At 52.7% G+C, this 26,555-nt stretch overlaps 1 protein-coding gene across 2 annotated transcripts in view; it reads left to right on the forward strand.

Moving 5' to 3' along the window:
• Positions 1 to 2,828: 2,828 nt before the first annotated feature.
• FAM167A (family with sequence similarity 167 member A) overlaps positions 2,829 to 26,555 on the forward strand; it is a 40,072-nt gene continuing 16,345 nt past the window's right edge. The window contains exons 1-4 of one of the 2 annotated variants that reach the window (XM_087866594.1): positions 2,829 to 3,142; positions 7,721 to 7,803; positions 9,359 to 9,444; positions 19,739 to 20,535. In XM_087866594.1, coding sequence (XP_087722720.1) covers positions 20,167 to 20,535 — 369 coding nt within the window. In that variant the 5' untranslated portion in view covers positions 2,829 to 3,142; positions 7,721 to 7,803; positions 9,359 to 9,444; positions 19,739 to 20,166. The remainder of the gene's footprint in view (positions 3,143 to 7,720; positions 7,804 to 9,358; positions 9,445 to 19,738; positions 20,536 to 26,555) is intronic. The other variant, XM_045799404.2, reaches the window with a different exon arrangement.

The following is a 26,555-nucleotide window of genomic DNA, read 5'->3' on the forward strand; positions in this document are numbered from 1 at the left end:
GGGGAAGATCCCCTAGATGGCCCTGCCGCTCTGGGCTGTGAGGATCCCCCTCCCTCACCGGGCTCCAGCCTAGCCTCACAGCACCCCACATAAAAGGCATAAAAGGCCATAGAAAGCAGGAGACATCAGGTACCCCAACCCCAGGACCATTTTCAGTTGGTAGTGGTATTTCCTGATATTGCTAATCACAAAAACTATTCATTGTAGAAAACACAGAAAATTAATGCAAGTTTGTAGAAGAAATTTTAAACCTTGTTATTCTGCCACCCAGAGATAACCACAGCTCCTATATGCATATACCCTCCTAATCTTTTTTCTCCACGTATAAAAAAATTAGACATTAGATATTAGAATTAAAGCTTTCATAATGTCTTATTTACCTAGACATTTCGTATTCCTACTTTATTTACTTAGCATGAAATCAGTAGCATTTTCCTATGTCATCAAATATTTTTTGAAAATATTTGTATGGCTACATGCTACCCTATGCTAGAGCTCTAAACATAACTCATTTGACCACTGAATATGGTTAGATACTAGGGTTGAGACTGTGCCAATGGACACCTGGTTCCTTCTCCTGCTCCTCCTCTCCACCCTCCTCGCTGACTCTCCCGGTCTTCATCACTGACTACCCTCCTGCCCAGGCATATGCCAAGCTGAACGGGAAGCACAGGGTAAGATCCCATCCCTGCCCCGGACAGGCTGTCTGTGCTCGTGAAGACGGAAGACAGTGCACTCTTAAAAAAGCAGAAAGGGAGCCCCATGCCGAATGAGGGGTTAGGAGGGTGAAGGTGGTAGAAAGCATTTCCAGATAGGGTGGGATGGCTCCACCAAGAAGACACTGGAGCACTTACCACACACTGGGGCCAGAATACAATGGACAACATGGGGCAAACGCTCAGTAGTCAGCACAGGCTAGTGTGGCCAGGTACACCCAGCCCAAGAGAAGGCTGAGCCCCTGAGTCTGGACCAAGCCCTCTGCCTGCAAACATGGCTCCTGTCCCGCTCAGCAGACAGCCTCGGAGGGAGACAGATATTCATCAAAAACTTCACAAGTAAAGACAAAAATTACAACTGGTCCCTGAAAGAGAAATAGGTAGGGCTATGAGGACATATAACCTGGGGTTCCTTCAGGAGGCAGAAGTGCGGCCAGCCCCATGTGGAAGGAGCAGGTGTGGAGAAGGACCCAGAAGAATGTTTGTCTGGAAAGCAGAGCAGAAATGTAAGGTGGAATCCAAGGGGTGGGCAGAGCCAGACCATGCAGGCTTGATGGGCCATGCTTGGTTTTAATCTTGGGAGGAACAAGAGGTTTTGGAAGGCTTTAAGCAGGGAGAAGGCAGGACTGGATTTCCATTTTGAAGAGTGTGCTCTGACTGTGGACAGATCACTGGCTCAGGAGTGGGGGCAAGAGTGGTGCAGAACGGCCAGTAAGAGGCTGTGCTGGAGCTGGGGCAGGCTGATGGCGACTCGGGGCAGGGTAGTGGCAAAGGGGATGGGAAGAAGTGGAAGGATTGGATCGATATGTCTAGAATCAAGGTTGGGTCAATGATGTGACTTTTCAAAAAATCCCTGTTCAAGTACACTTGCGAGCTAGAAACATGGACCTGTTAGCATGAAGGGGTGCTCACAGTAGCAGGATGTCTCCTTAGACAAAGTCCCTTGGCAGACGTCCTAGTGAAGGCAGAAAGGAAGGAAGTGGGACAGGGCCCAGACAGGGAGTTGCGGTGAGGGACGGGGCACCAGGGGGCAGCACAAGGGGCTCAGCCTCTGAGTTGCCACAACCAGACCAGCCCATGGAGCCTCAGCCAGTCACTCTGCAGCCCCACACCTCAGTGTGTACATCTGTTCCTGGGGAACACACCAGGCCTGCAGCCCCCCACCCCCACCCCAAGTGGTTGTAAGGATGGCAGGTTAGATCATTTTGAAGGATCCTGCCAACCTCAAGTGTCTTAGGAAAGGAACTTGGCCATGTCCCAGGCCGCCCTAAGAATGAAGCCAACTTCCAGTAATCAGCCCTGGGGTCAGAGGTTCCAGGGGGAAGTGGAACCCTTAAGCTCTGGACCGGAGCCCTGGGTCTCCAGGCAGGACTGACCCTAAAGGCCAGGATAGGGCAGCCCTGGCTGTGTCCCATATGGGTTGTAAGTGCCTGGAGCTGTAGGCTCTGGTGCAGCACGGACTGGACCTTAGAATATAACTATCGCTAGTGGTTGACACAGCACAGAGAAGTCCATGCTGTAACGCACCCCATGGTTTGTGGGGAAAACACGTGCTCTGGGGCAGGCCCCTCTGGACTACTCCCAGATGGTCTGGGAGACAGATCTGGAAGAACGTCTGTTTCTACTTAACTTCTGGTTTCTGCAGAGCCTCTCTGAGCCTCAGTTTCCTCATCCGTAAGCTGGAAATGCCCACACCTACCCTGCCGCGTCGCTGGGATGGTGTGGCATGTATTAGGCACTCAGTAATGGGCCATGCTGCCGGGAGTTTGAACTCAAGCCGCCTGTGGATGGGGTGTAGGCTCTGAGCTTGCTCACGTGCGCTGCAAGGTCGTTCTCTTGCCTCCTCCACGCAGGCAAACTGCTGACAGTGGCAAAGCCACGTTGCCATGCTTGGGGGGAAGACTGCCTTGGTTTCGGGTTTAATAAAAAAAAAAATTTAAAAAAAGGATATTTGGGTTTGGTTTCGTCTAGGGTTTGGCAAACTCGTGTGGTTTGCTTCTCCTTGCGGCTGGGCGGCGGCTCCGGTTCAGGTCCTGGTGGGAGGGAGCAACTAGCGGGGCTTTAGGACCCGGCTGCGCGTCTGCGGGCCCCCGCGGGTCCCGGGTCCCGGGAGCTGCGGGCGAAGAGCCTTGAATGAGAGGCTGTCGGGGATCGGACTGAAACTGCTCGCGGTGGAATAGCTCCGCCGTCGCCAGGCAACCGCCCTGACGCAACGCAAAAAAAAAAAAAAAAAAAAAAAAAAAGAAGTCCCTTAAAAAAAGAATAGTGCTGAGAATTCACGGGAGCAGAGAGAAAGGGAGGCGGAAGCCGGCTCAGCCCCCGAGGCCGGGGCCAGAGGCTTCGGCGGGCGCCGGGAGCCCGCGTCCGGAGAAGGAGGCGGGGAGCTCGGTGACACACTTGGAAAGGGCCTTGGAGCGCCTCGGAAGGTAGGTTTGCAACAGGGGCGGGGATGTTCCCAGGACTGGGGTCGGGGCTGGGCGCCCCGCTGGGGGTGGTGCGGCGGTGGCCCGCGGCGCCCGCAGGGGAGGGGGCTCGGGGCCGCAGGTCCCTAGAGCAGGCACTGGCAGAGGGCAGCCTGGCCCGGGGCTGGGGAGCACCGGTCCCAAAGCACCCTGGAGTGGACACCCCGCAACCCGCCCGCAGGAGAGCAGGTTCTCTCCGTCCCTGGGGGTTCACTTGTCTCATGGGGAGTGGGACAGCCTGCTGGTCTCCATCTCCCACCTCCTTGATGGCCCGTTCCATGGCTAAGATCTGGAAGCAGATTTGGGGTGCAGGGTCTGAGAGGCGGGAGCCCCCACTCAGTATCTCCAGGTCTACTCCCAGACTGCTTGTCATCTCTAAGGCCACCCTGTCCCCTCCAACCTACTTCAGGCACAGTTACTACCCCAAGGAAGCAATCCCTAACTCAGAAGAAATGACCCAGGGCACTTGGGCCCTGGGTGTTCTGAAGGGCTGAGGCCAGTGTGGTTAGAGGGAACTGCACAGCCCAAAGAGCCCCAGGGGAAGGAGCAGATCAGCCTTGAGACTGGGATTCCTCCCTTCCAGGGATTGTCACTAAGAGAAGGCAGGAAGGTCTATGGTAGAGCACAGGTGTCTCCCTCCACCAAGTCAGGTTGGATGTTCTGCTTTTAAAATAATCCCTTATTGTCTGTATCTGGTTTTCATTCTCTGTGGCGTGTGGTTCCTCCTGAGAAGGTCTGGAAGGGAGGCTGATTCTTGGTTGGTGGGCCACGACCTCCTCTTAAACCCACAGGCATGTTCTCCCAGATTAAGCTGCCATCCACTCCCAGCCATTCCTGGTGAATCCCAGGTGGGAGCAGCCCAGGTTCCCATCACCAGGGGAATCCCCTAAGTGCCCAAGGGAGCCAGGCTCCAAAGCAGCTTCCCTTCTGATGCCCAAGAGATGGTCCTGCCGCCCACCAGGCAAGGGACGGAGAGGGGAGAGTGCTGGGCAAAGTCCTGGAGGAGCGAGGTGGCCACGGTGCCTTTAGCCCAACAGCTCGTTTCTGCTAGTATGTTTTTAAGAGGTTTGGCAAAGCAGCCATGAGCTGTGCTTGGAGTGGATAAAGATGACAGCTCTTTTCTGAGTACATTTACCAAGCAGGCACTGCTTGAGGACCCTTCGCATCCATTGGTCATTTTATTCTCACAATGGCCCCTGGCGGGGGCACTGTATCCCAGTTTTGCCAATGGGACTCCAAGAAACTCAGTAACTCTGTAGGGCTCAGGTGGCTGCTGAAAGTGCAGGGAGAGTCAGCCTCACGTGCCTGACTCCTCAGACAGTGCTCTCAAAGGAAGGTTGCTTTAGGAGATCTGAGGGCGGAGGCCCAGAGAGGGGGAAGCCACCAGTTGCACCCAGAGAAAATGAGAGCGCTGTGGCAGGGCTGATCCTGTGTCCGGGGACTGTCCCTTACCATCCTGAGGGATCCTGTGCAGCCAGGAAATCCATTTCTTGCATTAGGAGTCTGAAAGGCTCTTCAGTCCAGCCTTGCTCACTTCACCCGTACTTGCCTGAAGTGGAGACAAGGCTTCGCCCTCACCCTCTTCTCCTCCCTGTCCACCCGAAGTCCCCCAACTTTTCATGCACTTGTTCCTGTCTTGTCCTCCCAAATACACGCAAGGATTTCCACAAGATAAATCGTCCCGTTTCCGTATCTACCAGCTTGACCTCCCTCCAAAAAGAGACTCTGGCGGGGAAGTAAATTAAGGCAATGCCTAACTGTTTGCTCAGAGAGATCCACGGAGCCCCAGGCCGAGGGGGAAGAAATGGCTTGTTAGGCTCCTCACACACTCGGGTGGTTTTCTCTAGGTAAATTTTGCTAGTGGAAAACTCCCGTGGCCCCACACAAGCATCTGGAATTTTCAGACCCCTCTGCGAGCTCTGCTCTAACTGGCCAAGGCTCTTTGCTTGACTGGGATGCTGGGCTACTTGCAAAGCTGGAAGATGAATGATAAGCTGCACGGTTTGTTCCCTGGTTTATAGACTAGGGTTGAGGGAGTTCGTACTAATTGGAAATCTCCTAGGATTACCCTGGATGGCTCTCAATACACAAATGCACCCTGGGATTTGGATTGGGGTGAGGAGAAAGGACGGAAAAGGCAAATTTTGAAGCAGTCCTCAGGCCAACCTCGAAGGCATGGGGAGGGGCTGCAGAGAGGGTGGGAGCAGGGAGGATGAGGTGGGAGGTGGGAAAGGGGTTTAGCGGGGAACTTGGCAATCAGCCTGTAGAGTTTGGGCTGCCCTAGAGGGTTGAGTTGCCAACATGAGTTTGGAAGGCTGCAAATGTCAGCTTTTCCATGGTCAGGACAGTCGCCCTGGTGTGTAAAAGCCCAGAGCTTCCCCCTCACTCCCCCACCCCCGTTTCTCTCTGGACAAGTATGGGAGAGAAAGGAAAGAAAAGGGGAAAGAAGGTGGGCAAGAGGAGAGGTTAGAAGCTTGCACTCCCCACATCATCTGCTTTCCTACTGAATGCTCCCCGACCCTGCAACAGCAGTCACCCAGGAAAAGCCTTTAGAGAAGGGAGCGCACAGCCCATCTCCCTGTGGGCACTGCCCATCGAGGAAGGGCGCTCATCTCTAGGGGTGGAGCAGTAGCAAGCACTCCAGCCTCAGGGGCCCCTTCACCTCAGGACACCTGCCCAGCAGCCTTTGCAGAGCCCCAGGAAGGGGCCAGCGTTCAGCTTATCCAGGGGTACAGCCAGGGGTACAGCCTGAGCTCCATTTCTTCAAGACAGTCTCCAGTATGGCCAGAAATCCCCCCCACACATACAGCCACCCCCAGAATCTGATCTAATTGTGGGAACTAGTAATGGGTCCCAAAAGACTTCCTCATAGGGCTTGCCCCTTGAGATCTCGAAGGGAAGGCCCAGCTCAGAGCCGGTTTTCCAGGTACACAATGGGCCCTGACAGTGACCTCCACTGTGGCCACAGTGTCGGGGCTTACTGAAGGCTGAGCAGCATTTCCTCATACCAGGAAGCCAGCAGAGCTTCTGAGTATGAGCCGGGCACTTCAGCCCCGGAGGCCAGCTGGGGAGCTCTCAGGGCGATGAGTACACAGTACGATGAGATCCTTGCTTGGAAGGCCTTTCAGGGCCCAGACTATATCCCCCTACCCCCACGCCCATAAAGTGAAAAGTGACAGTACCTCCTTAATCCTGTGAGCATTGACATATGCTGTGCCCTGGGGACCCTGAGACACTATGAAGTGACTTACGCCCATTCGGTCATAACTCCAGGGTTTGGCTGGGTGGGTGGTTGTTTATTTGCTGGACGGCAACCGCTGCAAACTTGAAGCAAGGGAAGGTGAACCTCATTAGCAGGTTGGATGAAAACAAGCCCTCAGACCACATTCTGCCATCTATGTAGACATTTTTTAAAAGATCTTATTTATTCATTTGAGAGAGAGAGACAGAGCACAAGCAGGGGGAGAGGCAGAGGGAGAGGGAGAAGCAGACTCCCCACTGAGCAGGGAGCCTGACTTGGGGCTCCATCCCAGGACCCAGGATCATGACCTGAGCCAGAGGCAGACGCTTAACCATCTGAGCCACCCAAGCGCCCCTATGTAGACATATTTTGAACAACTATTTGCATTCAGGCCCAGCAGAATTCATTCAGCTTGTTCTGTGGACTCAGTGAGGTCGCAGCCATCTGTCTCTCTAGGTGTCCTAACCACACCTCCCCTGAGAGCTCACTAGACTCTTTAGTCCTGCCTTTCCAGGTCAAGAACGTCTCAAGTAATTTTGGCCAACCCACATATCCTGAATACCTCTGTTTTCACCAAGGAGAATGCGTTTCTAACACTTACTCTGTTCATTATTAAATGCCCGGTGTTGAGCAGAGAGAAAACCGCCAAAGCCCCTGTCACAGCCCCCTCTGGGGCACAGACCCTCTGCCTGAGGCTGCTGGCCAGGACTGGGGAGTCCCGATTTGAATGCACCCTTGCTGCAGCTAGCCTAATGAAACCACACAGAACATCTCTCTCGCGACGACGTCTGTGAAGGGTTTTAAGATCAATAGTAGGCATTGTATCCCAGGTAAGACAATGGTCTTGCCCTCAAGGAGTGTGGAGTCTGATCCGGGTTGCAGGTTAGAAAGATGATTTGAGCAGCCCAGAGTACTGAGCTGACAGGAAAGTGATGCTTCGAGCGTTCTGGAGCACACAGACACACAGGAGCTAACTTGAATGGTCTGGCAGCCATTCTGTCCTTTGGTAGGTCAAGGAGAGGCCCAGTCAAGTGTTGTCATGGACGGGAGGGGACAGTCCTATTAGAGGCCTGACTAAGAATTCACATACACTCTATCGCATTGGGACCTTCCAAAGCTTTGAGGTAGGTTCCATTATGAACACCATTCCATGGATGAGGAACTTGAGGCCTAGAGTGTTAAAGCAATTACGCAAGGTGGTAGAATTGGTGAAATGTTGGGACTGGGCTATCAAGCCCTGTCCCCCAGCACGCAGCCCTGCCCCATCCCTAACCTGCTCTATCTCTTTCTCCTGCTACCAGTCCCCGCCCTCTGTGAGGGATGAACTCAGGCAGCTCCACAGCCCAGCTACATGCAGCTCAAGCTGACACGAGTGGGGAGCAAGGTAACACATCCCACTTTCTGTTCTTCCTGAGCCAGTGTTCCCTCCAAACCCCAGGGTGGGCACAGTCCTGCCCCTCGGGTTAGCTGCAGGCAGCGCTGGACATTGCTAGGCGGCCAAGGACGGGCCCTGCCCAAATACAGGGAAACTCTAAGGGCACTTCAATCCCTGGAGAGGTCAGCACGCCCAGACAGAGTATGAAAGAGAAGTGACTTCAAGAACAGAGCACACCACGAAACTTCTTAGGAAGTCCTTGCTAAACCATTAGGCTTTGGAACTTGTAATGCAGAGTAAAATAGAAAGCCCATCATCAAAACAAATTCCCATTTGAGCTGGACTTGGTTGATTCTGCTTATTTGAAGTGGAAGCCAATTATCCTGTGGATTTGGATAGTCCTAAATCTGCCTTGTGTGGGGGCTGAGACGCATCCCCATCGGGACACACTTTGGTGGGCTGCACTCCACAGGGGGACAGTGTACACCCCAGCGCCCTTAGCTGTGAAGTGGCACCCTGAGTTTCAGTCAGCTGTGAAATGTTCCCTACTTTTATAGCCAGAGCACCGGCTTGAACTGCCTTCTACTTTGATCTCTGCCAATTGCTGTAAAGGCCACTCTGCGTCAGCTTTCTACCCCCTAATCCCCAATGCCATGGCCTTTGGCCAGAAAAGTGCTGTGGTCACATGCAGCTGTGGGCCGGGTTGGCAACAGGCTGCCTCAGCCCCCTCCTGGGCAGCTCTGCCTCATCATGCTCTCCCTGGAGGAGGGCCCCTGATTCAGACTCCTCATTTCCCATGGCTCCTTACCCCCCTTCCTCCCCCTTCCCCTCCCCCTGCCCCTCCCCCTCATGGGACTTGAGGATTCTCAGATACCTTTCTTCCTGCCTGTCAGAGCAAAGCAGCCCTTTCCCAGGGCCTCACAGCCTTGGAGGGGACACTATGGCTTTGACTCCTCGACTCCGGGTGGCCCAGCAGCCCCCTCCCTGCAGCAGCCCTGCACTTTCTCCTCTCCTTTCAGTGAGGCAGTAAATTAGATCTGGGGTGGGGGGGGTTGCTGTCCCTGCAGCAACAGGGAAGCACAACTCTTTCTTGGTGATTTTCTGGGCAACTTTTTTCACTGGGCAAAAAGATAGGAAAGGTCTCCTGTTCCCAGCCCTGCGTGTGGCAGGAGGCCTGTGCATCTGCTCTGAGCTGCGGGGAGCAGAGCCCATCAATTATTCAGCATGGGCTGAGGACTCAGAATGTGCAAAGGTCTGAACAAGTGGTTTTTTTTTTATCGAATCTTGCCTCACAATATCCCAGCGAGTTGAAGCAAGGTTTCCAGGTATTCTAGACAGTAAAAGCTCAACTGGGAGTCAGAAGAGGAACCCAAGCCCAGAAAACCCCACTAACGGAGCTGTGTGACCCCACGCATGTCTCGAGATGTCTCTGGTCTGTGGTTTGTCTGTGGCTGAACTCTGAGGAAGGCCTCTCCAGCCCAGACTATCGTGTGTGGGGAAGAACTTGTGAACTTTCGTGTACGGGGTGATTTCAAAATCAGTGTGATCGTTCTTGTTATTCCAGGTAAGGAAATAGGAACTTTGAATGATACGTGGAGGTACAACCATTAGCACTGGACGCCGGAGACCGAGCTTCCCAGGGGAGTGTGGGTAAGTGGGTTCCTCTGCCCCCTACCCTCCCGGGTGCAGCTCGGGGACATGGTGACCACCCACCGGCTGCTGCGGTGTAGACTCTGCGCATGTCAGGGTGGAAGGAAGTGCAGAGGCCGCTGCACCCACACTGCCCATGTTGCAGGGGAGAAGCAGAAGCCCTGAGAGGGGAAGTGAGCTGCTGCGGTCCCTCGGGATGGGACAGGGTCCCTGGAGCTGACTCTCAGGCGGGGGACTCTTTTCTCTCCCACCCTAGCTAACTAATGCAATCCAAGGAGAGACATGGCAAATACCTAGACTAGTTGGTGCAGAAAAGTACTAAAAAGATTTTGTCAGGGGAAGAAGCGATTGGTTCCACCCAGAAAGAACATAGAAGGCTGTAGAATGAGGTGGTGTTTCAAGTAGCCTCAAAGACTCAGCCACATTCAAACATGAGGTTACAGGGGAAGGATAAAGCCTCAAGGGGAGGCCAGCCCCCCAAGCCACCTGCTTCCCCGTCAGACTCTTTCTGACCCTGAAAGTCATGCCTGTGAACTTGCAGGAGGTCTCCTGCTGGGCAGATTTGGAGGCAGAACGACTCCAGCTGGCGTGTGTTCACTAATTCACAGCCCCGCCATCCTCAGCATTTATTGAACATCTACTGTTTGTAGATCCTTGTGTTCAGGATGCAAAAGAGGAAGCGATGCTCTTCCTATTGAGAAGCTAGACATCTGGTCAGGGAGGCGGGACACTTCCACGGCTCAAGGTCGAACAGGCTCATGTGCGGTGAGCATCGTGGAGGCCAGTGCCAGGGGGGATTCAAAGAACGACCTGGTGGGTCAGGCACCCGTGAGGACTTTTGAGTGGAAGCAACCCCTTGGCTGAGCTGGAAAGCAGAGCTTTAGTCTTTGTGAGGAGCAGGGAGGCCCCAGACAGGCTAGTCATTCATTCCTTCAACAAAGTTACTGACACCGACTGTGTTGGGAGTGCTAGGGTCACAGTAGTGAGCAAGAGAACGTCACCGTCCTCGTGGAGCTTACGTTCTAGTGGGTGAAATGCACAGTAAACAAGTAAACAAATCCACATATACCATCATAGTTGTATGATGGGTGACAACAGCTAGGGATTGAAACGAAGAAGGATATCTCGGTACGATGGTCAGAGCCGGTGTCTGTGTGGAGGGGGCATGTGAGCGGACACGCATGAACTGGGTGCATGCAATCAGACGGAGGCCAGCTGACCGAGCCGAGGCTTGAGGGCAGGCAGCCGAGCCTCGGACTCTCAGATGAAATGCCTGGATTCTCACAGTGACTTGCTGCCAGGAGGGGTCATCCAGGCAGCAAAGAGATGACTTCCAGGAGCGGGAAATGAAGTGTTCTTCTGGGCGGGCAGCTGTCCCTTGAGGTCTGTAGATCGTGGGGGGCATTTGAGGAAGATCCCACCGACAGGCACAACCCTGGTACCATCCCCCTTCCCTTACTGTCATCCCCCACCATACACCCAGAGCACACATGCGACCGTGTAACACCCCCCCCCTACACACACAGTGTCCCAGCACAGTTTACCCCCACCAGGGTCCAGTCTCTGCAAGATGTCATTCCCATCTCAGGAGCTCCCTCCCGACAGCGGCTCAGACCAAGACATGGAATAAAGATGAGCTATGGAGGGCCAGACCAGCAGGTGTCCCCTCCTGCTTCGGTCACCATGGCAACCTCTGACAGGAGAGAAAACCCGCTTTCTGGCAGCTCCTCGAAGCTCCCTGGCTCCTTTGGGTAGTTCTGTGGGGCACAGGGCTGTATCCCCCGACCCCTCAGCCCGGGTCATGAGCACTCCTGCCAGTGTGCGGAGCACACACTAGACGTTCACTAGAAGGCCACCATGGGCCACCACCGGAGGTCAGGCCTGAGTCGGCCTCCCCTCCCCCCACTCCTCCATTTAAGATAAGCATTGTGGGTTTATGATTAAACCTGGCTGAAGAAGCCTGCCTTGTCAAACTCCGCCTCCACACCCCAGACCTATTGACCCCTCACCCACCTGGGGAAAAAAATTAGCTGCTTTAGAAAAGGAAAGATAAAAAATCCAGGTGTGAGTTGTGGCCTGAGCTGCCCTGAATTTAAGTTTCTAAGATGCATAACAGTCCACCAAGCCCTTCTCATCCTTGCTATAACTCTACAGGGGGGGCACTGCACCAACCCCACTTTCAAAACGGGTCCCTGTAATTCTCAGCTGGAGGGGGCCCCGCCTGCCTCTCAGGGAGGGGAGAGTTTTGTAGTTGGCATGCTGTTTTAGGACACTGCTGAGCCCTCAGGGATGGATTCTGTCTCCCCAAATGAATTATACATCCCCCTCTTCTTTCAGTCAGGGCTCTCGGTCTAAGCACCAGAAAACAGTCTTGCTGCAAGGAGTTCACAGAATTGGCGGAAGGTAGAGACCCAAGGGAGACAACAGGCAGAGCCAAGGCAGCTCCAGAAAACAGAGTGGGAGGCAAGGCCCTGTGAATTAAACGGTTTGCCTGACACCGACTCCGTGGGGTTTTAGGTTTTTACTCACATAATACCCCCAAAACACTTCTGATACCAGATGTGTGATTTTTCCACACCAAACAACCCTCCAGCTCTCTGCAGGCAGCAGTTGGTGTCCTATGATCTCCCTCAATGTTGACACCATCGAGCTGAAGTCAGTGTCAGAACCCGCAGGTGAAGGGTTCAGTCCCGCAGACTGCTCCCGGCTTTGCACGACAACTATAAGTCCCAGATTGTCACCCGGACTTCTGACCTGCTGACTATACATTGGGAATTGCTCACAACCCCCTCCTCTGATTCACTAGTTTGCTAGAATGGCTCACAAAACTCAGGGAAGCATTTCCTTGCATTCACCTGCCAATAAAGGGGTACACAGGGCAAGGTGTGAGGAAGGGGTGCAGAACTCACGTGCCCTCTCCAGGTGCGCCACCCGCCCCCCCCCCGCAGAATTTCCATGCGTGCACCAATCCAGAAGCTCTCTGAACCCCTTCGGGTAGGGTTTTTATGGAGGCTCATTACATAGGCATGATTGATTAAATCATTAGCTATTTGTGATTGACTCAATCTCCAGCCCCTCCCCCCCACCTCCCAGGGCAGAGGCTGGGCTGAAAGTTCCAACCTTCTCATCACAGAGTGGGCTTTCTGTGAGTCCCCCCATTAACATAAACTCCGGTGAGGTTGAAAGGGGCTTGTTATGAATAGTAAGACACTCCTTTCACCTCTCTGGCTCTAGAGCTATTTCAAGAACTAAGGACAAAACCCAGACATTACAACAAGAAATATTCTTAATTGCTCTTATCACTTAAGGACATTCCAAGGGTTTCAGGAGCTCTGTATCAGAAATTGGGGATGGAAACCAAATATATATTTCTTATTATATATCACGTCCTGCAACTGTCCTTTAGCAGGGATGATCTGGCTAAGATAATGCCATTTCCCCTGCACTTCACATCTGCCTCCAAGGTTCATCTGGCCACAAATGAATCCTAACCATTTCTCCTTCTGGGCCTCAGGCACACCACGTCCTTTTTTTTTTTTTTTTAAGATTTTATTTATTTATTAGAGAGAGAGAGATCACAAGAAGGGGGAGCAGCAGGCAGAGGGAGAGGGAGAAGCAGGGGCTCGATCCCAGGACCCTGGCATCATGACCTGAGCCGGAGGCAGACGCTTAACTGACTGAGCCACCCAGGCGCCCCACATCCCCCATTCTGAGGCCTGGGCCTGAGCATCGGATTGGCCAAGCTCAAGTCGCCTACTCTCAGCTAGGTGTCAGGGCATGGGACAGGAAGGAGGGAGGAGCTGATCCTCTCTGCTCAGAGGACAGGTACCCTGCCTGCCTGCTGTCCGGCACAACATGGAGAGCCCCTTGGAAGCAGGATATGGTAAACAAACAAGACAAATACCAACAAATATCTACAGTGTTATTTTATATTCTTTGTCCAACACATGCTTATGTTCGTGATAAATGTCAGAAACACAGTTTCTCCCTGTGGTGACCAAGATGGCCCCCAGCAACCCCAGGTCAGCATGGACCATGGCTGGTTTCTGGATAGTTCTGGTAAGGAAACCTAGGAAGACTCTGATTGGCCCAGCTGGGGTCATGTGACCACCTACTCAGGCCGGAGAAGGCATGCACATCCTGAAAGGGTTTCGGGGTTCTTGTCTCACTGAGTCAAAAAATTAATCTCACAGACACAAAAGGGTGAAGTGAAGTGGAAGTTTATTCAGTGAAGGTGAGAACAGAAAGGAAAGAAAAAATCTCCCTAGAGTGAGAGGGCTCCTGAATAGGGACCCCTGAGGGCTTTTATGGTCTGTCTTTTATAGAAAACTGACCAGGGAACTTGAATCCTCTTGATGTCACCCCTGATAGCACCATGATTACTTCTCCTTTGACTATCTCGTCTCTGCTGTTTAAGACAAATGAGGTGGTGTGGTTCTGTTCCCTTATCTCTGGTTGTTACGCCTCAGCATTTCTGGGATTTTTGGTGGGCCCAATCACCTAGCCCCCTACCTTTCTCTCCCTATCTAACCCCGCCTGTCCCTTACTCAACAGGAAGCACACAGAGAAATTCTCTTTCCAGAAGAGAGAAAGGACCCAGGGTGGAAATTACCTCACAATGCTGGACACAGAGGAAGTCCTCCAGCTACACCTGTGATGCTGGATTGGCCCACGTGCCAGCTCCCAGTCCTGGCACTTGAAGCAGGATGAGGCTATTCCTGTCTTCCTAGGGCCTGAGGGTCTGGGACTCTGAGGTCAGGGCAGGGCTCATGAGGACAGGCGGTGAGGGGACCAGGTCCCCTCTGCTTCTGTGAACCTGCCCAGACTGGCTCAGACTTGAATGAGCACAGGCCACAGTGCATGGAGTGGGGGCCCAGGTGGCTAACTGTTCTATTTGCTCGTTCATTCCACAGATGTTTAGAGAGAGCAGCATGGTGGCAAGTGCTGTGTGTTCCAGGATGCAAAATCTGGTTCTTATCCTCATGAAGCTCAGAGTCTTATGAAGGAACCATCAGGAAAGTTCCTTGTAGCAGTGCTATGGTTTGAGAGGGCCAGTAAGCCCAGTGGTAGATGAGCCAGCCTGGAGCTTGACTGCAGAGGTGAAATCTCCACTTTCCCATTCATTAGTTCTGCTACTCAGCCTCTCTGTGTCTCTCAGTCTCCTCATGTGTGTAATGGAGACAACGATACTACTTGCCTTGTGGGGTTCTTGTGAGGATTCCTGTGTTTGTACATGTAACGCTCCTAGAACAATGCCTGGCATGGTCCGCTCTGAGTAAGCGTTAGCTAATATTGTTGTGGTGACATAATTGTTTCTCTGATGTGCTCTCCTTGCATCCCAGGCACAAGCAGCTGGGGCAAGTCAAGGAACACTTCCTGAAAAAGAAAACCCCTGAGAAATGATGGGTAGAGGAAGGGAAGGGTGTTCCAGGCCGAGAGAACAGCTTATGCAAAGCCCCGAGGGGGTGAGAGAGCGAGCTACTCCATGGGACAGGAGCACTGGGGAAATTGCATACCGTGGAGAAGAAACGAAACAGTTCTAGGGAAGAACCTCAGACAGCAGGGAGCAGGCATGAGCCTGGGGATCCAAACAGGGCGAGGGTGGCTTTTGAGTGCCTTAGACCGTAGAGCAACAGGGAGTGAGCGCAGCCAGGCAATGGGCTCCTCCTACCTTCGCCCCTGAGAGAGACAGAGACAGGGAGCGACAGAGAGAATGGGTTAGCAGCCCCTGCGCCCTTCCCTGCCCATGGAGTCCATCTAGGAAGTGGGTCTGAAAGTTGTCCAAGTGAACAGATTAGGTCATAATGACACAAGGGCATAATTGGCTGATGATGGAGCTGCACCCACCTGGCTCCCCCAGCAGCCTGAGAATTAGCTCATGGCTGGCGCAGCCTCCCTTGCAGCAGCCACTGTGGGCGCGAGTGAGCCAGGAGCGTGTTTGAGCAGCAGTCCTCCTGGGCAGCGTAGGTCCTGGGGCGCTGGCTTCTTGCTACTACAAAAAGGTGGATGCGCCCCTGAGGCTTGTCTTCTGTTGCGGGAAATTTCACGTTTCCCCCGGCAGCCGGGTGGCCTGACTGGCAGGGCACGCCTGGGCCTGGTGGGATTAGGGTCTGACCTTGTTTTTCTGGGCGCCTGGTTCTGCCAGTATCCTTTGGCTTTCCTCCCCAGGCTGTCTGCCTTTGCAAGGCTCAGAGTGAGAGAAAATGTGTTCCCCAGCGTCAGGAAGGACTTAGGTTAGATATAAAGCAAGCCCCTTTGCCCAGGTGTTGGAGGGCTCTTCCTCTCAGGGCCAGCGCTCCCACATCCCTGGTTTGTCCAGGGGAAAGGGAAGTCCCTACTGCCCTTTCAGACCAGGGAGCCCTCCAGGGCTGGCGTTGGCTCCCCTGCACCCAGCTGAGTGCCCACATCCCTGCAGTGACCTGAGTCGGTGACATTCCAGCTCAGCTCCCAGCAGCCTAGCTGGAGAGGGAGGGAACAACTCCACAGGGGCTCTCGGACACCAGGGCATCCAGAGGGGCAGCGATCCCTGGGACACCGTCTGAGGACCAGGCGGACTGAGAGCGGGTCCTGTTTCAACAAATCTTCACCACATGCATGTGCTGGGGGCCATGGGAAACAGTCTAGGGCTCTGTCCCTGCCTGCTACGGGTGACCACGCCCCTCACGTGGCGAGTCCCTGACTCAGGCCTCTCCACACCCCGCACATGCCTTGATGCTAGTAATAATCCTCAGGTGGGTACAGCTCTTCAAAGGTGGCAGCGAACTTTCATGTACCAGGTTTCAGCGGATGCTCACAGCATCCTCATGAGGCGGGTTGGGGTAGGAAGCCCACTTGTACAGAGGAGGAAACGGAGGCTGAGAGGAGAGAGCTGAGCCCCAACACTCGGTTTCTGGGGAGCAGATCTGGGGCCAGAGCTGAGGCATTCAGCCCCCCTGCCCTTGCTCTTACTATGTGGATAACACACTGTCAAAGCTGGTCACTCTGGGGCACCTGAGCCATGGACAGGGGTGTTTAGAATAGGAGCAGGGGGGGAAGGGAGTGGGGATAGAGAGTGGTGTTTTCCTAAGCTGAGCTTTTTTCCTCTTTCCTGTGGCAGACCTGCTAGTCACCACTGCGGGATGAGACTCTAAAGGGGAGACCTGAACATCTGGGGGGAGGTGGAGCCCATCGACTTCATCTCAGTCAGCTTCCAGGGAAGGATGCAGGGTGCATGGAGTGCCCAGGCCACCCAGCATGTCCGGGCTGAAGGGGGTGACTGCTCAGTGCAGCGCACAGTTTATCTGGTCACATGACTGATGTAGCACTGATAGGTTTCATCATCTTAGGAATAAGTTTTAAAGTACAACGTTGTCTAGGGTTCACCATAGATTAGGCAACGTGTGAAGGGCTCGATTATTTGTTACTTCAATCCTTGAAATGGCCCATGAAGCTGATATTATTAGCACCAGGGCTGGCTTCATGAGCAAGGAACCCTGGCAGCCCCTCTGGGCCCCGTGCTTGAGGAAACGCTCTGCGCTGCCGTCTTTAAATTCTTCATACTTTTCCACAAGGAGCTCTGCATTTTCATTTTGCACCGAGCCCAGCAAATTATGTAGACGATCGTGGTTATCCCCACGTCTTAGAAGAGGACGCAGAGGCACAGAATGGTCGAGAAGCGCCCATGGGCGTCTAACCCCAAGGCCCATGCCCTCTGGAGTCGGCAGAGGCCGGCCAGTGTCCGAAGACTGTATGCAAGTCTGGCGACCGGCACCTGTCTGTGGTTGGGGCTGACTCACTTCACTCCTCCCAACCTCGATTTTCTCCTTTGTGGAATGGGGTGATCCCACCTGCTCCTCGGGGCCACTGGGTGGCTTGAGCGAGGGGATGCGTACCTGGGTTCTTCCACACACTCCCTAAGCTCCGCCGATCAAAGGATCATCATTAGCTGACTCACAGCGCATTGGCGCTCCTGTTAATGCCTCCAAGTCCTTCTGACCCCGTCTTCATAGGCCTTCTCTGGATTGCTTTAGAAACCACCAATTAAAATAAACTCCCCTACCCTTGGAGGCAGCCTCATAAAGTCACGGAGTCATAGCTCTTTCCCACTCCAAAGGGAAGACCCTCCCCTAACAGGTTCTCCCTCTAGCCACAGCTGCCCCTGCCTTCTGCAGTGAACTGTGCAGCTCAGGGAGAGCAGGGAGGACTTCCAGTCCGTGTCCTCTGCTCACGCAACTGTGGTGTGGAGAGAGCTTACGGTCTGTCTGCGATTAGATCCTCTCCAAAAAGCTTCACTGGAAACCATCAGAGCTCCCCTGTCTGGCGGAAAGAAGTCCTGTAATGTAGAGCCGCCCCGAGGCACACTCACAGCACTTTCTGGCATCTCCGCAAAGAGGCAGCTGGCGCCTGGGAGGGGCTGCTAATAGGTCTTTAGATTCGGAGAGATGCTAAGGAAGCCTGTGTGACCTTGAGACTGCACAGAAAGCCCTTCGTGAGAACACCCTGCATTCGCAAAGCATGCTAAACCTGCAGAAAGTGCGTATAAACCTCAGTTCTGCCAATCCCCCAAACCTAGGAGATTATCACCCCCATTTTATAGGCAAGAATACTGAGGCTCAGCAAGCCTGACAGCACCTACAGCGTGGCCATCTGATCCCTGGTCTAGTGTTTCTGGCTCAAGACCAGTGGTTCCCAGTCCTGGCCACTCACTCACATTCCCTGGGGAGCCTTAAAACCATGCTGATGGCTGAGTCCCACCCCAGATTAATTGAATCAGAACCCCTGGGACTGGAGCCTGGAAATTCATTATCATGGAAGTTCCTCTGGGGAGTCCCATCTGGGTGGCTGGAGGTGAGAACTAGCTTTCTCTGCCATTAGTTGGGGTAGAATATTCCCACTCATTCCTCAGGGATGCCCCCAGATGGGCCAGGCTCAGAGCTTGGGGAGGACATCCAGACTTCCTCTGGTCAGATGGAGTTTCAGGCGGGGATCACAGATTGTAGCAAGCTTGGTTCTTCTTGAATGTCTCCCCCGCCAGGTGGGAGAGAAGCCCCAGAGCCTCCCTGGGGGACCGAGTATGTGTTTTTTTTTTTGCTCCGCTCCAATTCTCTGTCTCTTCCTATGCCTGTCCACCAACACCCTGTGCCCAGTTTCCATCACCCAAACAAGTAATCAGTTTTAGTTTTTCTCCTCGCAGAGATCTTTTAGGCACATAGAAGTCAATAAGAATCTGCCCCTTCTCCTCCTTTCCCACACCAACAATGTAGTCTCCAGACTATGAATGTCTTGGTTTTTTTCATGTTGGCTTTATCTTGGACATCATGCCATACAAATTCATTCTTTTTCTGCATGCCCTCAGCACACGTTTTTAAAGATGAGCCTGAGAACCAAGGATTTCTCTCGTCCGTCCAAGTGTCCAAGTCAAATGTGCCCTACTCTGATCTACCCATCTCCACTTGCCTGGACCCTGTGGGCACAGGAATGTGGCTGGGAGGCTGGGGTCTCACTCAGACTCAGAGTTACTTCTCTACCCTGCGCTCAGACCACCTCCCCAGAGATGGGAGGATCAAATCAGATCAGAGAGCCTCAGCCCTTGTCCATGAGGCACTGCAGTGTGGGCGTTTTAGGTAAATGGGAGAACCATCTTTCTAGAACTGTGAGTCACAATCCTCGCTCGGTTTAACAATCCTTGAGTGAGTTCGGCTCTTCCCTCAGCCGTTGCAGGTTTATTTGCTTCCTCCTCGGAAGAGGTGAGGTAAGGTGTTGTTCTTGGAGGAAGGAGCTGAGAGTGTGTCATAAGAGCTGGAAGAGCAAGCGCCTGAGGACAAGGGCTGTGGTGGGCGGGGTGGGGCGGGGTCAGCGGTCCAGGGACCCCAAGGCACAACTGTGCCTGCCTGGGGACCCACAGTTTCGCTGTCGCTCAGAGGAGAGACCTGATCCTTCAGAATCAGACAACCCAGCCTTGTCCTTGCTCATCGCCAGGAGCTCTCTGGTGAGTCATTCAAACTCTCAGAGCCTCAGGTTTCTTGCGTGTAAAATGGGGACAGAAAGAAGTAACTACAGACTTGCCTTGAGAACTGAATGAGATAATGCAGGTGGAATCATTTCGTAAATAGTGAACACTGTGTGTGCAGAGCATTGATTTATTATTAACTTCTCTGTGTTGAATGAAGGCTTGAAATTGCCTCTCTCGTCCTGTGCGAGCAATGTCACCTAACCTCTTGGAGCCTCAGTTTCCCCTCCTGAGGAGCTCAGGATTGTGGCGGGCCTTCTGCCAGGGGAGGGATTAGTACTGACATCATTTGCGTCCTTCCTGCAGGGCCTCCAACCAGCCGGCAGCTCCTCAACGCCTGCCCTTGCCCATGAGGAGGGAGCTCAGTCCTGCTTCCCCGCCAGTCTCTGATCTGCCTGCACCTCAGCACCGATAGATCTTCTTGGCAAATCTGCCCCCAAGATTCCTGCTGACGCTTGTCTGTTCCTGCCTTTTGTGAAACATGGCACCCACAGGACTCCGGGAAGAATCTTAAATCCTGAGCCTCCACAGCAGCTCTGGAGAGGGCACTCGGTGTGGCTCAACCACGGTCCCTGTCAGCTCCGGGAGCTGCTCACATACCAGCAATGCCCTCAGGATCCCTGACCCCAGCTGGATGAGACCCTTCCTGAGTGGGACCCAACCTTGCCACCCACTAAGATTCCCACACCGCCCCCCACCACTTCCCATGACTGGCCGCCCCAGCAGGCTCTAGAATGTCTGTGCCTCAGATCCAAGTAGAAGAAGTGGTAGGTGGGGAAGAAGAGACGGCAGGAGCAGCCCTGCCTCCCGACGACCACCTTCGGAGCCTGAAGGCCCTCACTGAGAAATTGAGGCTGGAGACCCGAAGGCCCTCCTACTTGGAATGGCAGGCCCGGCTGGAAGAGCAGACATGGCCCTTCCCGAGGCCAGCTGCTGAGCAGGAGGAGTGTGGGGAGGAGGAGCCCTCATGCCCCAGGAGAGAGCCCAGGCAGCATCCCCCACCTAACGGGAGTGCCAGCCAGGACGCTGGGCCCCAGCCCACTGGCAAGCTGGAAGGCTTTGAAAATATCGACGAAGCTATAGCCTGGCTCAGGAAGGAACTGGTAAGTGGCTGCCCCTCCAAGAATCCCCGGAAAAGATGCCCCCCCCCTCTTTCTGTCTGTCTCCTCTGTCTGTGTCTCTCTTTATCTCTGTGTCTCTCCCCCCATCTCTATCCCTCCCAACTGCATGGCTTTCATTTTCCTAGTAAATCAAGGGTAGACCTCGTTACTGTGTGGTTACATGAGATCCACATGCCAGTCAGCCCCTAGTCATAAGTACTTACGGAGGAACTGTGTTTAAGGAGCTGCCCAGAGGGTGGCGTGGTTGGTTGGGCCTGAAAGCTTCAGGCTGGGTCTTGGAGGCGGAATTCGAGTCTGTCCAGAAGTCAGGACCCGGGGGGTGGGGGGTGGGGGGGGTGTGCATCCGAGGAAATGAGCATGAGCAACAGGTATGCTTGTGGAGAGGGGGGCAGCAGCTTGACCTTTTCTCTGCCCAGGGGCACAGCAGGCTCCCATCAGGGGCATCTCTCAGCAGGTGGGAAAGAGAATGGGTGTTCAGACCTTTGTGCTCATGGCCCAGGGGAGGACCACTGGTTCCGGGCAAAGCTGGGCACGATGCTAATGCTCCCCATGATCTCAAATCCTGCCCCTCCTCATCACCTGTGGCCCAGGTCACACCTGCCCAGTCAGGCCACTCTAGCCACAGGTGAGCCAGCAACCAATGGCTTCGAGAGCCACTCATAACTCCTGTGTCAGCAGGGTAGGCAGGGGCCTGCCTGGTTTGTTCTGCAAAAGCCTGAAAAATAAATCCCCTTTGGTGTCTGGAATTCCTCATAGGTTGAAATAAATCGTTGGGGCTGGGGGAGGGGAGGCTCAGGGACTCAGGTGTCTGATCCATTGGAAATCTTTTTTGGTTTTAATGTGTCACCTTGAATGTTGAAACGCCTTCCCAGAACCCACCGTTCCACTATGTCTGTCTCTAGTAACTGGAGGGTCAGTTGGCTTGCATAGCAAATGGGGTACCTGTGGATTCACACTGCGTCTCTGGGCACTCCGCTGCCACTGGGTGCTCCCGGGGGTGTTTAAGAGGGGAGTTAAGAGGGACATGCAGTGGGCCCTGCTCTCTAAAGCTACTCTTTAAACTCCTGAGGCTGAACTGCTTTATTTGGTTTTCACAAGGAGAGCAAAAATATCCCCATCAATCAAGGGTTCAAGTATTTGGCTCTGGGTCCATTTAATGTTTTATTGCTTCTGGGAGTGGAGGCGTTTGCTTTTGAAATAAATTAGCATTCCTTGTGGGCCCCCCTTTGGGGTAGAGATTAGGGAAGGTATTCCTTGCATATAAACCAGGAGGGAGTTCCTCCTCTTCCTCTAGATAAGAGAGGTGTCTCTCAACCCCAGCTGCATTGTAGAGTCACCTGGGAAGCCCTAAAGCATCCCAGAACCTAGACACACCTCAGATCAATCAAATGAATGTCAGTGGGTGGGACCCAGGCATCGGTAGATTTTTAAGTCCCCCCCTCCCCAGGGCTTCCAAATGCAGGTTCAGTTGAAAAGCATCGCTGTAGGTCTCCAGGCTGTGCCCCTTTTTCTCGCCCAGCCATTGCAAGCCAAGCCGCATGAGTGCCCCAGCCAGACTACACTGAGAGAAAGCAGGTGGGGCCAGGTCAAGGACACCTGTGGGTAATGTAGAGCGCAACGCTCTGTAGGCAGAGGGAGAAGCACTAATTGTCAGGACTAACTTGGCTGCCAAAAGCTGTCTGAAATAAGCACAGGGAATACCAGCATTGATAATGCTTTATATTTGTATGATATTTTCTTTTTTTTCATATATGGTGTAGTAGTTTTTTTTCTAAGTTTTTATTTAAATTCCAGTTAGTTAACATACAGTGTAATATTAGTTTCAGGTGTACAGTATAGTGATTCAACATTTCCACGCATCATCCCCTGGTGCCCATCACAAGTGCCCTCCTTAATCCCTGTCACCTATTTCCCCTACCCCCCACCCCCTCCCCGCTGGTAACCATCCATGTGTTCTCTGCAGTTGAGAGTCTGTTTCTTGGTTTGCCTCTCTCTCTTCTTTTTTCCCTTAGCTGGTTTGTTTTGTTTCTTAAATTCCACATATGAGTGAAATCATATGGTATTTGTCTTTCTCTGACTGACTTATTTCACTTAGCATTATACTCTCTAGCTCCATTCATGTCATCACAAATGGCAAGATTTCATTTTTTTTTACGGCTGAATAATATTCCGTTGTGTATATATACCACATCTTGTTTATCCATTTGTCAGTCAGTGAACACTTGGGCTGCTTTCATAAGGTGGCTATTGTACATAGTGCTGCTATAAACATTGGGGTGCATGTATCCCTTAGAATTAATGTTTTTGTATTCTTTGGGCTGATACCTAGTGGTGCAATTGCTGGATCATAGGGTAGTTCTATTTTTAACTTTTTTTAAATTTTTTATTTATTTATTTTTTATTTTTTATTTTTTTAAGATTTTATTTATTTATTTGACAGAGACAGACAGCGAGAGAGGGAACACAAGCAGGGGGAGTGGGAGAGGAAGAAGCAGGCTCCTAGCAGAGGAGCCTGATGTGGGGCTCGATCCCAGAACGCCGGGATCACGCCCTGAGTCGAAGGCAGACACTTAACAACTGCGCTACCCAGGCGCCCCTAACTTTTTTTTTAAAGATTTTATTTATTTAAGAGAAAGAGCCAGGGATGGAGGGGAGTAGGGGGAGAGGGACCAGCAGACTCTGCACTGAGCGTGGAGCCCAATGTGGGGCTCAATCTCCCGACCCTGAGATCATGACCTGAGCCGTCACCAAGAGTCAGACGCTTTAACCGACTGAGCCACTCAGGAGACCCTCTATTTTCACCTTTTTGAGGAAACTCCATACTGTTTTCCAGCGTGGCTGTGCCAGTTTAAGCTGTGCCCCCCTCCCACCATTTCTCTGTGCTACCGGGGATGGGTAATAATAGTAATAATACCGAGCTTTGTCACTGATAGTGTTTGTTGTGTGCCTCACACTTCACATGCATTACTTACCCCGTTTGATTGTCACATCACTTCCCTGTCACACCCATTTTATAGAGGAAAAAACCGAGGCTCAGAGAGGAATGTAGCAATACACGAGAGAGTTGATATTTGAACTCTGGCCCATTTGGTTGCATTGCCCATGCTCTTCTTAGCCACCGTACTACATAGTATCTTCCAAAGTCAATGGATTTTGCTGGGTGATTCCTAAAAATGTACATTCACAAAGAAGCCAGCAGTCAACAGAATGCATGGGAGTGGGGGCCAAGGGAGAAATGAGACTGAATGAGAATCCCAGTCTTCACGCCATTATTTCTTTTTCTTACATCAGACCTGTGTGATTGCTGTAATTGTCTCCATTTTACAGACGAATAAAGTGAGGGTCATAGAAGTCAGATCCCCTGCCTAGGATTGTATGACTAGTAAGTGCCAGAGCCAGAGCTTGAACCCAGCCTTCACCATTGAAGGTAGAGAGCTATGGGGAGAGAAGCAGGAGAGCTGGCCCTCCCACAAAGGGCCCAGTTGGGCATGCCGAATGAGCAACGACAGGGGCAGATTTGTGCTCTTGAAGTCCCTCAGGAGCACTTCTTAGAGCAGTGACTCCCAAACTAATGTGCATACAGATCACCTGGCTCTCCTGTTAACATGAAGATTCTGATCCTGTTGGTCTGGGATGGGGTCCGTGATTCCAAATTTCCAACAAGCTCCGAGGTAACGCTATACTGCGGGTCCACGGACCACACTTTGAGAAGCAAGGACTGAGAGGCAGGCATGACTAGAGCCAGAGGACCAAGAAGGGACCTCAGAGGGAAGCCCCAGGGATCCCCAGGCCTGCACCCTGAGCTGAGCCACTGCCATAGCTGCCCTTTTGGCTCCAGGCTCAGTCAGTCAATGGGTCTCTGGGAAGGAAGTCCCAGCATCCCACACTGAGTTGTCCAAGAACCAGATTCCATCAGAGAGTGTATGTCTGAGGTCAGAAGCAGCTCAGAGGCAGACTGGCAGGCAGGCCAACTTGAATGTGCAGTTCTGTCCACTTCGCTTCGGGGATTAAATAGTAACAAAGGCAACTCGTAAAATCCTTGGATTGGGTGGAAAACACGGAGTCCAACATCTGCGCAGCAAACGCATTCTCACATTTTTAGAATTTCAGTCAAAACATTCAACTTCATGTCATTTGTTTTCCTAATTTGTCATCTGTCAACTCACTGGAGATGTCATTAAAAATTAACCTGTTTTTTGGGGGGCGCCTGGGTGGCTCAGTCGTTAAGTGTCTGCCTTCAGCCCAGGTCATGATCCCAGAGTCCCGGGTTCAGAGCCCACGGCCCGCACAGCAGGGAGCCTGCTTCTCCTTCTCCCTCTGCCCCTCCCTCCCACTCGTGCTCTCTCTTGCTCTCTCTCAAATAAATAAAATCTTAAAAAAAATTTAACCTGTTTTTTGAACCCAGTGAAAGTAGTTTCAAATAACCTTTGTTTTATTTTAAGCCCAGAGTTAAGTTTTCTCTACAGCTGGGCAGGCTCACTCCACCAGTTTGTCAGGCCCATATGCAAATTCGTCTTTTCTCATGTGGCTAAGGTAGCAGATTAAAAATCTGTAATTCAGACAATCAGGTGGCTGTTTTCCCTCCAGAATGCCAAACCCTCAATTCTTGGGAAGTTTTGGCTCCGGAGTGGGTTTGCCCATAGAGGGCAGTCCCCCAAACAGCTCTGTGATTACCGCAGGGCTGTCCCAGGAGCCACTAACAAAACCAGTGAGACGTTTGTTGTCATTGTTGACCCTTCCAGCGGCAGGCCATGCTGGGTCTGGACAGACGGGCTAGTCCACCCCATCTCCTACCTGGCCAACTCAGAGGCAGAGAGTGACTGCCTGAATCTTATTTCCATGGCAAGAAAGGATCCTAAGAGCTGCCTCGGTGGGTTCACTCTCCCTCTCTGCTCTCACCATGTTCCAGGGACCTGTAAGTAGGGCAGACTTTTCTTCCAGTCTCATGTGTTGGAGGTACAAGGAAGGTGGAGATCCTCAAACCCTGTTGGCATTACTCCTCCAAGAGAGGAAGGCCTGACCTTTGGCTTCCCCAAGTATCCCGGGCCCCTGTCGCCATCTGGCTATGGCAGGCAGGGCTACCACCTCTGTGTGCAGGGGACGGACCCGGAGCCCGGCCCAGGGGCCATGCTGTATCTTTGCTTGTTCTGGACTGCTTACGTTGGCAGAGAGTCCCAGCCTCCAGCTCCTTGCCTTTGGGGCGGCCTCACTAGGTGGCCAAGGGCTGGGGGCAGTCCTTCAGGAAAGAGTGAGCTAGAAAGGGCACGCCCCAGATCCTGTGGGACTCAGCTCTCTAGAACATGTCACTAACCTCTGCGCTTGGTCCCAGAGCTTGCAGCACAAGGGGAAAGGGATGCTCGCTTGTCTCCTTTCTTCGACCAGGCTAAAATATTCCCCTTGCAACATTTTCCCCCGAAAGATAAAGAAAAGGGAAAAATCTTCCACTTGGCCTGCCTGGTGCTGAAACTAAAAACGAAACAGTCCAGCTTCCTAAGGGGTTGTCTTTGTGGCAAGAATCCTTGGGTGTGAGCAGATGTATTTCTTTTAGTTTCATGCAGGTGTTTGATACCCACAGAAAGCCCCCCGAAAGGTGTTTATGGTTGTTAGAAAAAGGGAAGAGGAACCTGACACGTTTTAATAATTCTAGGGCCTGCGTGGCAAGAGGTCATGGACCTGAACTCGGCTGGCCTCTCTGTGTCCACAGCTTGATTTCAACCTCTCCTGATTAAGCCTCTCTTGCTTGTGCTGCCCACTTGGCAAGCACATGACTGGTGTGTCCCAGGCACAGCCAACAAGGCCAGCGTTACCCATTTCCGCTGAATGACACAGCCGAACGGCGGCAGTTCAAACGCACTGAGCTTCATCTGATGACAGCTGCAGTAATGCCTCCCATCTAGGGAGCATGGTATGGTCCCCAAAGCATTTTAACATTCAGTGTCCTGGGAGAAGGCTTGGAGGTACTTGCTATTCCCATTTTACAGAGGGGAAGACTGAGCCTCAGA

Source organism: Ursus americanus, chromosome 13, assembly GCF_024610735.1.
Source record: "Ursus americanus isolate L20-20 chromosome 13, mUrsAme1.1.p, whole genome shotgun sequence".
Classification (NCBI taxonomy): Eukaryota; Metazoa; Chordata; class Mammalia; order Carnivora; family Ursidae; genus Ursus; species Ursus americanus.